Raw genomic sequence first — 17564 nt, 5'->3', positions numbered from 1 at the left:
CCATGTGTTGGTTTGTTTTTCTCCACATATGTATCTCTTGTTGCCAACCACCTAACCTGCTGCCTGTGGCATTCATATCTACAGGTCCCTTCACAATCCAACTCCCTGTACCACCTCCCCTGGCACTTCCTACTGTAATATGAACTGTATCATGTGGCACTTTAATGTCCAACTCCCCCACCCTAACCAAGGAGACAAAGCTGAATTGTGGCTCTTAGGACACATTTTAGAAGTTACATACAAGATTAAAGTTACAGTACAGTAAATGAGGCGATGTTGTATTGTAAGGTGTGGTTTGTTTGGCAACTCTCCACTGGTTCCAAAAGAGCCTCCCCAACCCATGTTATGGGAAATGCGAGTCATATCAAAGTATTCACTTAATTTCATTGTTATTTCCGTACATTAAGGGTTGTTGGAGGAATCTAAATTTATTGCATTAGTATTCAGGTTTACAGGAGGTCCTAGATTTTTAAAAGATTCTTACACGTCTTGCTGCAGTGCAAGTTTCTTTTATTACATGCCCACATACTTGAGAAGTCACATTTTATGGGCAAAGGAAGTCATTTGGCAGCAGATATCTAAAGGTGGGAACGTGAAATCTGCTGCTTGCGTTAGTAATCTTTTAACATTTAGCAGGGCTGCCTTTTGCCAGAGGAACAGCCTCAAGTGTTTTTGGACTCAGTGTCTGCCAGCTTTGTGAGCTGGATATGAGTGATACCTGCTAAAAGCTATTCAGGCCATTCGTGTTTCTAGGGTGGCACTTGTGGGCTGCTGTTTGCAGATGATACCACAGATTCCTGATAAGTCTAAGATCAGTTCTTTGACTTGACCACCAACTGAAAATTCACTTTTTTACTCTTAGTGGTGCATTGTAATGAAAATTCTTCTTTAAAGTAGAGTTTCAGAAAACCCTGGCCTAAATACCAAATGGCATATGCCTTTTTTTCCAATTATTTTTGTACATTTGTTTTTGTGCCATTTACATAAGGCCTAAACTAGATTACTTTTCACTTTTGATCTGTACATTTCAATTCAATTGTAAGTTGACGAAAAATGCTTTTATTATTGAAAGTCAACCTTTTCAAAGAGTACATATTTAAAAAAAACTAAACTGAAAATAGACACATGAATGAATGAATGAGTCAAAACAAACAAAATGTGAGAGGAGTTAGTTTATCGGGGTGCTTTGACCATTCTTTGGCTGGCAAGCTGTTATCGTGCTTGACCGTTTTTGTCAATTGTTTATTGGTTTTCTGTGACCTTTTTGGGCAATGTTTACATTTATTTTAGTTTTTTATTTATTTATTTATTTTCTACAGTGGAACGTTCATTGTTGATGTCATTTAATTCATATTCATCATATCTCACTGTTTACAAGCTTATTATGCTTCCCACTTTATTACATTACGCCTTTTTAGTTTGTCTGTGGCCGCTTCGGTGTCCTCCGTCTCTGTGTGTGCTTCTGAAGACACACTACATACATGCACTTTCATCATTTGCACTTCTTTAAAACTGCACCATTCTGCAAGTGTTCATAATGTGTATTCTTTAACTTATTTTTATTTATTATTTGTATAGGATGTTGTGTTCTAATATTAGCAGATCCAAAGCCACCACTGTAATTCAGGTACATTAAGGACTGGCACATAAAAGTGACTCTGACGCCAGTGCTAAGACAACATTCCTGTAATCCTCTGAGAGTTTGCAGTCTCCGACATCAGTGTGACGGTACTTAAACCATCATGTTGTAAGAGATGGCCAACAGCTCAACCCGGCCAGGATGCCCCTGCGATAGAATGATGGGGGAAGGCAGGTTTTCAAGGACACTGCCTCCCCCAAAACGCTAAATGGCAGATCCCCTGGAATGTAACAGTGCCTCGGATTCCTGCAGGGAGTTCAGTTTCTCAGCCCTGTTGGGTACCATGGGTGCTGCCAGGAGGAGGTGTGAGAGGACCGGAGGAGCCATGCCTCATCCGGGCTGATTAAAGAACTTGAATTTTGTGTCTGACCCGGAAGTGCTGGCAAATCACATGGATGGAAGAGTAGAAGCACTTCTGGGTCAAGGACTATTTAAAGGACTGTTGGTGGAGACCCAGCAAGTGAGCCGGAGTTGGGAGGTAGAGGACAGAGCTTTCTGTGAGGTGGTGTATTTATTTGCCAGTTTAGTGGTGGTGGTGGTGCTTGTGGAGCACTGTACAAAAAGAAGGAAATTCAAACAACTTCTTGGTGCTTTTAAAACCTGATGTCAGTGTCTGTGTGTCGGGTTAAGCGCCGGTATAGCACCATCTAGTGTTACAATGTTCAGATCCAATTTAGATGAGACTGGATTAATAAAACGTACCTGTGATTAGTTTTGGTTTGGTCCTTTTCTGGTTATTTAGACTTGCAGCTTTGTTTCTGGGCTTTGATTTTTCATTGTGGCATTAGGGCTTTACATCAGATGGGTGTTGTCTTTCTGCTAATGACCTTGGCATTAACTTTTGACCACAGCTGTCTTTCTCCTGGTCCTCCACATAACACTTTTCCTTTGCCTCTTTTGAGTTAGATCCTTTATGTGGATCCAAAGTGTTTGTTCATTAGGCTCAACTTGTGTAAACAGAATTCATTGCTTTACGTCCCAAATCAGTTTGGCTTGGTAAGGTTGTTCCTCTTTCTTCCCTCCTTCGTAGGTTTTTGCTTGTGTAAAAACATTGCAGTTTCACACAGTATAGCATACAATCGTAATACCTTGTGTCTGTCTTTGGAATGTTTTGGCTTTATTTGTTGTTATTTATCTATTTTACATACTAACCACACCATGTCAACTTGTCTGTTTATTCACCAATCACTCAAAAACTGCACCAATTTTCACGAAATTCTGCATGTTTGTTGCCACTGGTCTAGCATTAAATTCAAGCTATATGGCATTTCAGAAATTGCAGGGGTTTGCAACCCGAAAACTGTGCATTACTCCAAAACGACAGAGACAATCTTATTGAAATTTTGCACGTATAGTTTGTTGTTTGTAATAAATTTGGAAAAATGTCCGTGTTCTCTTTTTGTTCTGAAGTATTGAGTGTTGTGTGGTGAGGGGAGACAAATGAATTTGAATGATTTTAGCATAAGGCTGCAACATAACAAAATGTGAAAAAAAGTGCGAGTACTTTCTGCAAGCACAGTATTTAATAACCTCAAGCACTCTTAGTCCAGCTCTTGGTTGCAAGGAGGGTGGAAGACAGAAAATAGCTATTGAGACCATTTTGTAACTGCCATTTAGCATAACCTGCACATCTTTAGAGAGTTGACAGTTATGATGAGCTTGTGGTAAATTCACATGGACAACATGCCAATGTGGGATTTGAAACCAGCAGGCTGGATCTATGAGGCAGCTCCACTAGCCACCATTCTACCCATGTGTATGATGTGATGTTACATTAACGCACAGACCCAAACTAAATTAGAGGGAACAATAGAAGCCATGTTTTAGAATTGAGTGTTCTTTCCAGGGGGCACACGGCCTACAGCTTGTACCTACTGCCCTGTCCCTGTTGAGTTTTGCATTCTAGATACGCCGTTCTTGTTCCTGTATTTAGTAGTTTTATAGCTGACTTGTTTTTTGCTGCCAAACCGTTGCTGACTGTTCTGTGCTGACATCGCATTATTTGGCTTCTGAGGACATTCAGTTTATTCTTTTATACTCTGACTTGACAGTACATTTACAGAGTCTTCCTAAAGTCTCAGTGTTTTCCTTTTTTTGTATTTGAGTAATCTCTCAACTTAGCTCATTATCCTGGGATGCTTGGTATTGTTAATTGTTTGCTTTGTAAAGTGCCCTCTGAGTGATGAGCACATGCCAGACAGGCACAGCTATAGAGCACCTGAGCTAAATAAAATACCAGGGTACACCCTTGCCTTTGTGTTTAACAATCATCCCAAATTAATTACTTTAATTAGAATCATCAAGGAAGAGTAATGCCTTTCATGCCTGCACAGGCCTTCTAGTGTTTGCGCTAGTATTGGGTAGCATCAGGCTCAGCGTGGTTCTCACTGAAGCCTGGATCAAAAGGGAGAGAAATACTTTAATAAATGATGTTATAGTTGACCCAACATCTTCAAGATATGCCCAGTTACCTTGGCAACCAGCTGCAAACATGACATTGCGGCTCGGCCTCATAGTGGGCTGCATACAAACAGACTGTTGCTGTTCTGTTGGTGGTAGGTGTTTTGGTTTTTTTTTCTCCTTCATTTTTGAGGCTGACTGCTCATATTCAGAGGCTTCTGGTAATGTTCTATTGGCTTAATATGAAATGACTTAACATGACTGCCTGAAATCCACAGTGCTTGGGTGACAGACTGTAGTAATAATGATCGCTTGGTGGAAGGTTCTTCTGTGCTTTAACTTTGCTAGGACTAAAATCTTTACAATAAACATCTTTTCTGTAAGATTTGGATGATCATGTTCTATCTAGGAGTTTTACCTGCACAAGTTGCCCACTGACGTCCGGCTCACCTTTAAAAAGCCTAATCTGTGCAAAGTAGATGCTTTAAGAGTACTTTGTGATGTATGGTGCTTTAACTTGTGAATGGAGCAAACAGACTAACAATGTATTTGCCTGACATAACCTGAGAACTAACTGATTATCACACTTAAGCAGCATGGTGATACAATACCAGCCCACCGAGTGCTCTGTGTGTAAAGCACATGCGCTGCACCACAGACTGCAGACCAATCAATCATCACTTGAATGCCATGGCCGATTTGAGAATTGTTGCCGACTACAGTATGTGCATCCCTTAATGGCCACAATTTTCCCATCTTCTAAAGGCTACTTCCAGCATGGTAACGCACCATGTAACAAAGCAAAAGTCCTCTCTGGCTGGTTTCATGGACATGATGATGAGTTCAGTGATCCTTCACTGGTCTTCCTAGGCACCAGATCGGAATCCAATAGAGCACCTTTTGGATGTGGTAGAATGGGAGATTTGCAGCATGAATGTGCAGTTGACAAATCTGCAGAGATTACAATGATGCAATAATGTCAGCCTGGACTAGAATCTCTCTGGAATGTTTTCAACATCTTGTGGAATCCATGGCAAGAAGAATTGATTCTGTTTTGAGGGCAAAATGAGGCCCTACGCAGAATTTGCTCAGTGAATGTAAGGCGTAGGTAAATATTTTCTTACCGAGTGTTGAGCCCAAAATGCAGCTAAGCCACTGTGACAGTTGTTGGCTGCTTCAGATGAGTTGGTGCCCCTGTGTTTCAGGTGCATGTTGGTGATAGAGACTACAGTGAAGGATCGATGCAGTTACAGTATTTGTGCATGTAAGTAGCTTGTACAGGATGTACATACATCTGCATTCAGTCTGGACCAGTGGTCAGACCTCGGGACGAGACCCTCTGCTACTGTAAGGGAAAACCTTTAATAACTTGACTAACTTAGGCTCCTAAGAAGCGAGTGCACCGATTCTTTAAAAAGGGTTTCCTCCCTACAGTGTAAAACTAATTAAGTGAACTAAATTAACTTTGCAGTTTATCTGTGCCAAAGCAGCAAGGAGCTATAAATGTGAAATGTAATAATGTTTACAAGTGTCTTTACTTGGGAGGGGTGGCACAGCGTGGTAGTAGCTAGCTCTTCTAACTACTACCAATTATATCGACAGTGATCTAATGTTTTATAATAATAAAATGTGAAAACTTCCAAGGAGCTGAGGCACTGTAGGTGGATGGAACCTTTGACAGCAGACAACATTAAAATGTATAATTAAAAAAATAAACAAGGTAATTAGTTAGAATAATGTATTAAACAGATAAAATGAAAAGCCTCCAGTTAAGTTGAGTCACCGCAGCATGAGTAAAGAGCACCTGCCGGGTGGTGTCTGATCAAAGAAATTATGTAACTAAAGTGAAATGCTTACTGGCTATCTAGGGGACTCTCACACACTCGGCTAGACTCTCACTGGGAATTTGCTGAGCGATCCCACTGATTAGTCTGTGCTGCACACGCCAAGAATTACCGAAGATGATTATGGAGATTATGTGTTGTTATCCACATCACAACAACATATACTCGCACCACGAGGGGATTAAAAACAATAACAACACAGCCTTATCTGAGGACTGTTGCTGTACTGGTGAGAAAAATGTGAAAGTGTTGCAGAGGTTGGCTGAGTACTTCATTCTGTGATTTGATTTTATTTGTCATATTCCACCCAAATCACTGACACCAGCTGGCACTACAATGCTGCACATTGGAGAATGCACAGTTTGGCTTGGACTGAGGCATGGATAGTCCAGACTGTCTTCATGTGGAGTGAGTTGCTCACCTCCATTTGTAATGTTGACGCCCTCAGTGTGTTTAAGAAGCATTTGAAGACTCTCTCTTGTTTGATGAACTTCTGTTCAACTGACATCAGCTGTTAAGATTTTGTAACCCACGAAGTGTAACGGGTTTGTATTTTGGTTATGAGCTCTTCACTTGTGATGAGCCCTTTTGTACCCTTGTCCTGTAACATTTAAGTTGCTTTGGATCAAAGTGACTGTGCCAAAGAAATATTAGTGTGGACATATGCTTATCGTTAGGATGTGGGAGGAGAACACAAACAGGCACAAGAAGAACGAGCAACAGGCTGTGACCGTGTTGGGCGCCACAGGCAGAGTTGCTAACCACTGTGCAGTCATGCTGTACAATATACCGTCATTCATTCTGTGTATAGTTGGATGTGCATATTGCTTAGTGTATTCAGTTTTATTAAATGACATTTTGTTTTAACTTGACAGTATTCTAAATGTGCACAGGGGTTTCAGTTTATCATTGTAAAGTTTGCTATACTGAAATGAATCGTGTTTGAGTGCCCCACAGAAAAATGAAATGTGTCATTTTGTTATTTTTTTCTCCAGTCTGTTTAAATCAACTCCTTGCCTTTATCAGCTTGTTGTGTTTTCTCTGTGCCCCTGACCTACTAGAAAGTATGAAAAATGAATGGATATTCACAAAAAATGATCCATCAGTTATTTCTCTCTTCCATAGGGACACAGCATGGCAGGTCTCACCTGCTTGTGAAAGTAATTTCAAGGTGATTTAAGGTTTTAATATTTTTTGTTGTAAAAGAGGAATATAAACCCCCTTATCTCTTGAAAAAGTAAAAAAAAACAAAAACACCCAAGCGCACACGTGTGTGACAATACCTTACACTACACATTTAATTGACACACAAAGCCATATAATTTCTGACTCTGTCTGAAGTGAACGGTCGATTTGTTTGTTTACTGAAAATGAGAAGACGTCTGCAGGGAGGGCAGCCATCCTTTGAGGGCTTGGTTGCCGTGGATACTCTCCCTGGTGTGGTGTTCCTTTAGGAGGAAGGGCAGCTATTAACGATTGAATATTTTTATTTACTGTTAAAGGAGTCTACTATCAATACATATTGAATATCTTTTTAGGTCATAAAGGGGGAGTTTAGTAAAGGGGGAGTAAACAGATTATGTTAGCTTTGTAAACTTTGTTATATATTTTTTTTTTTTTTTTAAGAAAAGAAAAAAATCCAATACCCAAGTATCCACACATTGTCATGTTTGCCAACATTAACTATTCAGAATCATTCAGAGTAGTATTTAAGTTATTATCTGAGGGGGTGCTGAAAGGTTCTAAGCCTGGCCAAGAAGAGAATGACATGGAGCCATGAAACTTATAAGTAATTCCACATATTCACCCCAAAGTTCAATACACTTGACACATCGGGTCTGACATTTCTGTAACCCTTTCAAAACTAATTCTGGTGTCTGGTCACTGAAATACCGCTTTGCTACTGCAATCACCTCTGAATCACTCAAATTGCAGCCCCTTCAAACTCTTTTTAAGGTTTGTAAACAGGAAATAGTCAGACGGAGCAAAATCTGGGGCCTCATGCATAATGCTGTGTGTAGAATTCAAACTATAATATGATGTAAGCACAAAAGCGGAAATGTGCTTACGCACAAAAAATCCAGATGCATAAATCTGTGCGTTTGCCCACTTGCATGTTCTTCCACTAGATAAATCCCGGTCAGCGTGAAAAGTAACGTACGTGCACGCACCTGCTGTCCCGCCCCGTCTCCTCCCAGAATTACGCCTCTTTGAATATGCAAATCAATATAAATCGCCCTTAAGCTCAGCGTTCTGAGAAAAGGCAATTGCAAAAGCACGGTGGAAAATAGAAGACGTTCAGCGAATACCAAGTGGAGGCAAAGAAAAACGTACTATTTGTTGGTTTAAACAGTGGTATAAACAAGAAAAGGAAGCTGATTGAGTGACATAGCGTGTCGGAGAAAGTTGAAAGCTCAAGTTCACAAAGTCACACAATGCCCGAAATAAAAAAGAAGTTGTCAGATATCAAAGTTGCCGTGAAAAGGCGAGTCGTAGCCCATCATTTGAGTGTCATATGAAAGCTTATTATGGTACAGAGAAAAAAAATAGGCACACAGTGGGGGAAAAAAGCATGAAACGTCAACTTCAATCTTGAAATGTCCACTTTAATCACGTAGTTTATTTTGTCATTAAAATAGAACTTCATAAACTTAATCTTAAAATCGTTTAATTTACTAGTTTCTCAAATCCCATCGTAACTAAAGTAGAACGTTAAATGCTTTGTTTTGTATTTGATCTTCTATGTCCTCTGTGTGTGTGAATCACTACGTGTTGCTTAAATGGGCTTTCTCTTCCTCCGACGGGACACAGAATCTATTACATTTGTAATATTACAGCTCTCTGAATAATTAAAATACTGAGATGGATACTTTATCATCTTCATGATAGGAGTTAAAGCATATTATTAAACATGGTAACACGGTGGCGCAGTGATTGTGCGTGACCTTCAATGAAATAATTTATTGCAGCAGTACTGTCTCTTTCAAACGTACTAACCTCCAATTCCTGTCCTTCCTTTTCTTTCTCCAAATACCCAATCGCCACACAAGCAGCTCTGTAACAGACGTTAAGCCCTCTGTAAGCTTAGAATTCTTCAAAACTTTTAAGGAACATTGAAATATCTTCGTAGTACGTGTTTAATTACTCTATCCTTTCAGTGTCACGCCAGTCCCAGCAAGCATACAGCGCGAGGCAGGAACAATCTGTGAACTAGCGCAGCGACACCGTGTCCTCACATGTTTAATTATTAACAATATAGATTATTTAAATAAAGTTAAAGTTTTATCTGTATAATATAATAAACATATTTTGCTGCATTTCATCTTAAAAATGATATCGTCATCACATGTAAATATGCGCTTTATAAATTGGCTCAGGTTGTGCAATATTATAGCTGTATTGCAAGTTTACAGTGAGGTAATTGTACTAATAAGTACAAACAGTTCTACAAGGAGTCCGTACAGGAAAGGCTTTAAAGCGTTTGCCGTGTGAGAGCAGTTCAAATAGGCAGCATGGCTGAGGCAGCGTGTGCTTGATGCTGTATCCCAATAATTCTCTTTCTGATCAGCTGCTGCTGTGATTCCCCACTCAGATACAGTGATATAAATACTCCGAGTTGTGCAGTGAGAGTAATATGGAAAAAGATGATCTGCTGTGGCAACTCCTAGCGGGAGCAGCTGAAAGAAGAAAAAGAAGGTGCTGTGAGAGTAACAACGCTAAAGCAGCTATGGTATTTGGAATAGTTTGGCCATTCTGTGGATCATTATATTGTTACAGGTTAATTACAATCAGATGCATTAACAATATGCGGTTAATTTCAGTGTATTTATAAAGCCATCCCTAAAAATGAAAGGGTAACCACACATGAACAGTAGCACTGCTTTGACGCTGGGTGCCACCAGTCTCCAAGCCAGAGCGCAGAACTTGCATACGCCAGGGTATGAGCTACTGTGGAAATGTGCATGGCTTTACACCAAGTTTAGGTTTTATACATCACGATTTGAACGTGAAAACAGGCTTACGCAACATTTTTGTGTGTACGCACTGTTTATTCATGAGGCCCCTGGTGAGTAGGGTGGATTGTCTATGCACGACCCCAACTTCGTCAAAACATCCATCATCTTGCAAGCCTTATGAGCAGCTGCATTTTCTTGCAAAAAGAGAACTAATTTCTGCAGCTTCCCTCCTTTTTTCTTTCAGTGGCTCCTTCAATCGGCACAACAAGGTACAGCATTATTCTGCACTAACCGTTTGGCCCCTTGGAAGATAATCAGTCGTTACAACAACTTCCTGATCCAAAATAATGCCATGACTTTTCCTGCTGACTTTTGGTTCTTGAATTTCTTTGGCCTTGGAGAACCTGAGTGCCCCATTGCATAGACTGTTGTTTTGTCTCAGGATCATAGGGGTCTAACCATGTTTCATCAATAGTAACCAGACGTTCCAAAAAGATACCACCAGTTCGCTGAAAATGCTGCAAAATCAACACGGAGGTTTCCATACAACGTTGTTTCTCATCAACATTGAAAAATTTAGTACCAAGTTGGCTAACAGCTTCTGCATGACCAGCTGCTCACGGATTATAAACACAACACGTTCCCTGGATCGCTGTAGTCTCACAATAATTGTTTTAACTGATATAATCTTCCAAAAGTAGGTTATGGACATGATCAGCAATTTCAGGAGTTGACGCCATTTGAGGCCTCCCAGACCATGCTGCATCTTCAGTCTCAAAATCTCCATATTGAATGTTTGCACACCCATTCTTCACAGTTGAGTAGGACTGGATTTCCTATGAAGCTTTCTTCTCCAGGAATAGGAACTTGATGATGTATCACAGATCCACAATTAAAAACTCCACACTTTTCATTGGCATGGTTTACACAGCGCTCTGAAACTATGTCAACACTTAGTGTTATGATTGCACAGATTTGCACTTTACAAAATAAAATAACACTCTTTTTAGCCACATTAGCAAAATAACTCTCAGAATTTAGGACATATATTTTGCCACCTATACGGCATGGCCAGAGTGCTTACATAGATCAGAGATGACTGTGTTTACTAATGGCTCTTAGTCATCCATTTTCCTAACATGCTTTTCCAAAGCAGGGATGAGGGGCAGCTGGAGCCTATCCCAGCAGTAATCTGGCACAAGCCAGTAACAACACCTGGCTAGGGCAACAGTCCACTGCAGGGAGAGAAAACACACACATGCCAATTTAGCAATGCCTGTTCACCTAATCTACATGCCTTTGGAGCACTGGGAAGAAACCCATGTGGAGATTATGCAAACTCCATGTAGGGAACACTTACGATGCAAACTCAGCACACAAATGTGATAAGCAGTTTCACTATGTTCATATATGTCTGGCCAATACTTTGTTCACAACATTCCTGATTGGCTGGAATTTGCCTTTGCATGAAATGTAAATAAGGCTTGAGCTCATGTCCGCAAGGAAAAGAAAAAAAAAAGCCAATTATAATGGATAGGAATGTGGAGATTGATTACTAAAAACTTGTGTTAAACTCATTCCTTTGCTTATTCATGTTGTGTGTATATTCAGTTTGGTATTAATAATAGGCATATGTTTTTATATAGGATTTTTGTTTAATCTGTATCTGCTGGTTGGCCTTGCATTTACTAATTAAGGGATGCAGATGGCACACAACTGTGGAATGAGGGTCGTCACAGATCAGCCTGTCTCTTTGACAGATCAGGTGTATAAAATATGACTTCATTCATGAGTATTGTGGGGAAAAATGGAATGAATTAGTTGTCACAGTTAAAATGATTAAGGGTTTGGACTTCAGATCCTACTACTGATACTGTGACCATGAGCAAGTAACCTGCTATGCCTGTGTGGGAATAGAAAACCAAAAGAAATGTGACTAGATGTATCTCAGATAGTGTATGCTGCCTTGGATAAAGGCATCAAAATAGAAGTAATAAGTAAACATGCAAGTTGAATGTAAAGAGTGCTTCCTGTTTGAAATATTGCATGCTTAATCACATTATCAGATACTTTTTGGCAAGCTGCAGTGTAGGAATTAGGTTAACACTAATTCATACAATCAGACTTGTTGACGCTCCACGCAAGCGGGGAATCAATAAATTGAATGTTGGTTCTACTTTCAATATTTATGCATGGCTGATTGGGAATTGGGGTAGGTTTTGAAGTATCAAAGTACCCCAAAGAACGTTTGTAGTGCAAGAGTTTTTCAACACAAGTGAATCGTGTAAATGCAATGCATTTCGGGTGATGCTATGGTACAGGCGCTTTTCAAAACATAACATTTGTAATGATGAGGCAAAAGGCAAAGTGTTTGACAGGACACATTGTTAAAGCACTTCCACCTTTGAAAACATACTAACTGCATGGCGGTGACAGCACACAAGCAGCCATGTCATGAACAGGTTATCAGTTTATCTGTTATTTATACCAATCCCTGTCCCAGTGTTTCCATGTTTAACCATTTTCCCACTCCGATTATTGTTTAAGCTGACTGATTTTGTGTGAATGCTATTAAGTTTCTCCATAGATGGTCTGCTCGATTCTTGTATTTAACAAAACATAAAACATTAGAATACTGAAGGGAATTTGGATGTCCCTGGTGAATCACTATTGGGCAGAGCAAGAATTGCATGGAAATATGCAGAGTAAATGTTCCTGGCAATTCTCTTATACACAGTGCAGTGGATTTTCTAGTAAAATAGAACCTCAATTACACACTCACAGATTTACTAATACAAGACTTTTCTTTTAATTCAATAAACATTCACCAGGAATTCCGTACTTAACACGTAAATACTATAGTCTTAGCCTCAGCTGTACCGAGCCAGTAGTCAAGGTGACTCCCTCGCCTCACCTGCCCCCCGTGCTATTGTTAATGTGTTACCATAGTTGACCAAGTACACATGCTCTACTGTTTTATTCATATAGGATTTTTTTTTTTTGTTTCTACATTTCAAATCGCTGTGGTGAACTACCAGTGGGAAGTGTAAATCTACATTCTCTGGCTCAGGGGCAAGCACTTTGTGGGGTTAGCTGAATGGACAGCTCCTTCCATCAGCCGCACAGAGCTCGTCTATTACCACTGATGCACCTATCGTTGATCTCTCCCTGTGTCAACCACCATCTTCTCTTTAAAGTGTTATTAGTCCACAGTGTAAATCCCACTCTTATCACCAACTCAACTGCTCTCAACACACTCTAATAAGCATCTCATTTCAAAGATTTGCACAGTGGGTGCTGAACTGCGTGTAATGAGCTGCAAACTGGTGGTCTCTGGCTCAGACGCACGCACTTTGCAGTGTGAGCTAAATGGAGACATCAATCATCAGCCAAGCAGAGCCCGTCGTCTATGACTGACCACAGCGAGTGGTGCACTTCCCTGGTGACATCAGCTGACCTCTCTCTGTGTCCGCCCTCATCTCTGCACAGCATTGCCACTAAAGCAGCCGTACATTTTATCAGAATTTGTAGGTATTTAAGGTAGCACATTAACTTAGATAATTGGGGTTCTACTGTATATATGTATTTATTCAGAAGGTGGATTCTTAATTTCCTTTGCCATTTTCTATGTTGTAAGTGTGACCTACAAAGTTGTATGTTAATTCATTTTTCACCACTGACTCATAATAAATATCAGTAAATAATTTTCTCTGTACTTGTAAAGCACCTTCAGATAATTTTCTTTATAGAAAGGTGCTATATAACATTCGCTTTTTTTTTTCCAGGCAGCAATTACAGAAGTGCAGTTTGGACCAATGAAGCTCCATGAAGATCAACTTCAGGTATGATGTCAGATATTATAACCACACAAGAGACAGCTGAGTGATGTTTATGTCTTATTTAAATCATGTATTGCTGCAGTAACTGACAATGAGCGGTCACCATGACAAGTCCTGTGTAGATACGTACTGCGCTGTGAGAACTGAGCTCATACGCATTCTTGCTGACTGTTGTGTAGTATGTTAATGTGCTTGATGCTGTGTTAGATCATGAATCCTTTAGGGCAAGAGTAAAACTCAAGAGAAAAATAAATAAATAAATAAAACACTCAAATAAAACCAAATTTGATATGCCTCATCCTAAAGAAATAAGGCCATGTCTGTTGTTCCCTCCATTTAAATGATAATAAATAACTACCAAAGGGAAAGGAAAAGAGCTATTTGTGAGGAAGGTTTAGTAGTGTACTGGAGGCTGGGTGTGCAAACAAAGAAGAAAAATGAGAAGCAAAAGAAAGAGGATGTCATTGGAATTCAGTTACAGAACATGTGAAGGATGTCACCTGCCACATTAAAAGAACACAGTCTCCTAAGAAACAACAGTTAGTTGTGTCGTTTCTTATATAATTTCTCTGTATTGTTGCACCTGGATGTAGAATTCTAGCAACTCCTCAGTGTCTGCTCTCGTGCACCTTTCAAATTGTCGCTCATGGTACAAATTTACAAATCACTATTCTGATACTTGCTTTTTCACAATAATGAATGTTTGCAAGGTTACGAGATTCAGTCATATTACTTAAATCAGTTGGTCAGGAATGGGGTAAATGCTGCCTCCCAGTAGCATGTGCTTATATCTGACTCTAACCCCCCAGCCCCTTGCCCTGCACACCTCTATCACACCAGTTCCACATCGTCAGTGCCAGGGCACAAAAACGAAATCTGGGTAAAGCCATAAGCCATACTTTAACCACTATTGTCATGATTAAGGATGATGTTGCCACAGTTTTTCAAATGTTCCACTTCCTTATATGTTTTGAGATTTAATTTAGTCAATTCTGAAGTTTGTTTTGTTTTTTTGCAATTATTTAAAAGTGTTTGTGATTTATTTTTCATTTTCGTATAGCTAAAACAATTATTCTGAAACTATTCTCTCAAAAATAAAAACTACTTGAGGCAAGTCACCAATACTAAAAAACTAAAACAAGTGGGCAAAACATCATACAACCAAAGTAAAAATGAATTTACGCGTGAAAACAGTAGAAAATTAAAAACTAATATAAAAATGTACAGAGGAGATTAGAAGACTGAAAGTCCATCTCCATACTGTATAACATTTGCAGACATCAGCTACACTTCAGACATTTGCCACACTGTGTGTTGAGCTGCTGCATACCCAAGTTCCATGACAAATCCATGTGATTAACACTTTCAAATATATCATGCATTTTGTTTTATCGTTATCCTTTTTAAACATCTGCCATATAAAAGCCTCACAGTCATTGAGGGCTGCAGGTTCTTTTATGCCAACTTCAAATGTGCATAAGATCAATAGACCTGCTGACTGCTGTTTGTTGGCCTTTGTATAGTAAAAATTTGCCCCCTGCCTTTACTGTACTTCCTCAAGTGTTATCTGCCTTTATCTAAACGCGATGAGACATCTCACTTATCAAGCCATCATATCAGCAGTGGTGGTTTCCTTGTCAGTGGGACAGTTTAATTATCAACAGCATGCAAGGTGAAAGATTTTTTTTTATCTTTTATTTTATTTTTGCGGAAACAAAAAGTGTGATGTGTGAGATTTCCCTGAGTGTCACCATCTCTTTGGGACAAAGGACTTAGCAGTGTATTATTTGTTGTATTTAATGCACTGATATCACAACATGTGATTTATATGGCAGATGAGCTTTCCTCAGTTTGAGGTTTACACTAGTAGAAAGTACAGTTTTTAAAATTATAGAAAAATTAGTAATTGAATGAGAAAATTTTGAATTAGAAAATGGTATAAAATTAAGGCCCATTTGGGGACTTAGTTAACATTTTTAATGTTTCTTGTTTCTAGTTACTTCATCAAAGAGTCAGTTGACAGGTTTTTGTTTATTAAATATTTTTTTAACAAGTCATATTCAAAATGAGAGTGACTAGGAAAGATGCTGACCGCTGGGTCCTCCTAAGATCAAAACCAATTCCCAAAATTAGACATTTTTTATTCTAAAATTTTCATCGGTCTGAGTTTTATATGAAGAGGCAGCACAAATATCTGTTGGGATGACAAGTGGCTTTATGTGCTACACTTTTCTGCTCCAGAGCGGCCAGTTCTTTAGTGTAATGAGGCTCTGTAGCACGGCTGTCCCAATTGTAGTACTTGGGGTATCTGAGTTGCATTTCTAGTAGCTGGAAATACCCCACTGCTTTTTCATGGTTCTCCCTTCATAGATTTTATGTTTTAGCTCAACTTCTATAAGTTGTTTTTCTTCTGTATGGCCGATTGTAGTAAACTGCTCCCCTGCCCAGGGTAGGTACCAACCAGTCTGGTGCACTGTGTGCCCGCAGTTGGACTGAATAGTTTGCAGGGATATGCATGTTATGGACGGTCATTTTTTTAAAAATATAAACTCATTTTCAGTGCTTACAGAATTGACATTTAAAAGCCATACTAAATGCAAGCAGCTCCAGTTATTATGTATACCCGTTTCCAAGATGGTTCTGCGTCAGGAGGAAAAGTGACTACAGTACTCTGTTTCCTCTTTCCTATTTTCATAATGTCACATCTACAGCTCACAACAGCTTTCTTTCCCCCTTGGGCCCACTGTGTGTTTTACTAAGTTTCTGAGTGACACAAGTCTGGATGACCTACTACAGTAGCTTTGAGAATATGTCTAAAAGAACTTCTTTCTCTTTAAAGCTGCATTTTATCCCCATGTTATGTGATGCCATTCCAATCTATGATTCACCTCTCTATCTCTTAAATACGTTAAATGCACTGCAATTGTTGTTGGTTATTAAATAAAGGAAAATAGTCAGGGAATGACTTTTGTCAGGAAGTAACCGTTCTATAGGTCACAGAAGTATAAATTCTGTTTTTGGCAAACTGCAAGTGGCACCTGAGTGCAGCTGAGATGGTCCTCCTTATGACAGGTTCCACCGTCTTAGTGGAGGAATTTTGAAGCTGGATTCTTGGTCACCCCCCTCAGTAATGTTACTCTTACAACAGCAAGCAAAGTTTCTGTGAAAACAGGCAATGCTTCTGAGAAATAATCCTGGAGTTTCTGGGATAATCTTCCATAGTAACACTTATTTTTTTTTGAGTAATGCAGGCATTTTTACTTACAGAAAATAAGTATTGCATTATGGTATTCATAACTTTAAAAAGTAATCTGACTATGTAATGCATGTTACGTTAATGAATAACAATTTTTGTCTGTACAGGCTCCTTCCAGTAGACATATCGCATAGTAAGTGATCCAGTGAAATACAATTCAGCATTTTGTTAAAAAGTGGTGGACTGCTAGATCTGTGAGCAATGGGTGATTTTCCTCAATAAATAAATGACCAAGTATGTTATGTTTGTCTCACTAGTTGAGCTGGGTTTTCTCTATCTACTGTTGGAACTTGTGTGAAAATCTGAAGTCATATTTATGCAGGAATATGGAAAATTCTGAAGGGTTCACCAACTTTCATGCACCACTGTACATACACTTAGGGTGAATTCTTTAAAGGTCACTTTATAACCCCTCCACAGATTTTATGCTAACAAACTTTAAATCTGGCAGGGCAAAAGTCATTTTTCCAAAAAAAAAAAAAATCCTCAGAGTATTTTCACTTTTTATTGACTATATCACAGTTGCAGTGGGTAACAAGTTTACATACAGTTTGTTAACTGTGCCTTTAAACAGCTTGGGAAAAATTCCAGAAAATGAAGTCAAGCCTTTAGGCAATTAGACAATTAGCT

At 39.2% G+C, this 17564-nt stretch overlaps 1 protein-coding gene across 3 annotated transcripts in view; it reads left to right on the top strand.

Moving 5' to 3' along the window:
• Window positions 1-17564, top strand: part of pde8a (phosphodiesterase 8A) — a 291906-nt gene that overhangs the window by 194902 nt on the left and 79440 nt on the right. For all 3 annotated transcript variants that reach the window (XM_039772804.1, XM_039772803.1, XM_039772805.1), the window contains one exon: window positions 13625-13681. In XM_039772804.1, the coding sequence (XP_039628738.1) occupies window positions 13625-13681 (57 nt within the window). The remainder of the gene's footprint in view (window positions 1-13624; window positions 13682-17564) is intronic.

The sequence above is a fragment of the Polypterus senegalus genome, chromosome 12, assembly GCF_016835505.1.
Source record: "Polypterus senegalus isolate Bchr_013 chromosome 12, ASM1683550v1, whole genome shotgun sequence".
Classification (NCBI taxonomy): domain Eukaryota; kingdom Metazoa; phylum Chordata; class Cladistia; order Polypteriformes; family Polypteridae; genus Polypterus; species Polypterus senegalus.
The sequence above is the reverse complement of the archived record's forward strand: the minus strand, read 5'-3'. Positions and strand labels throughout refer to the sequence as shown.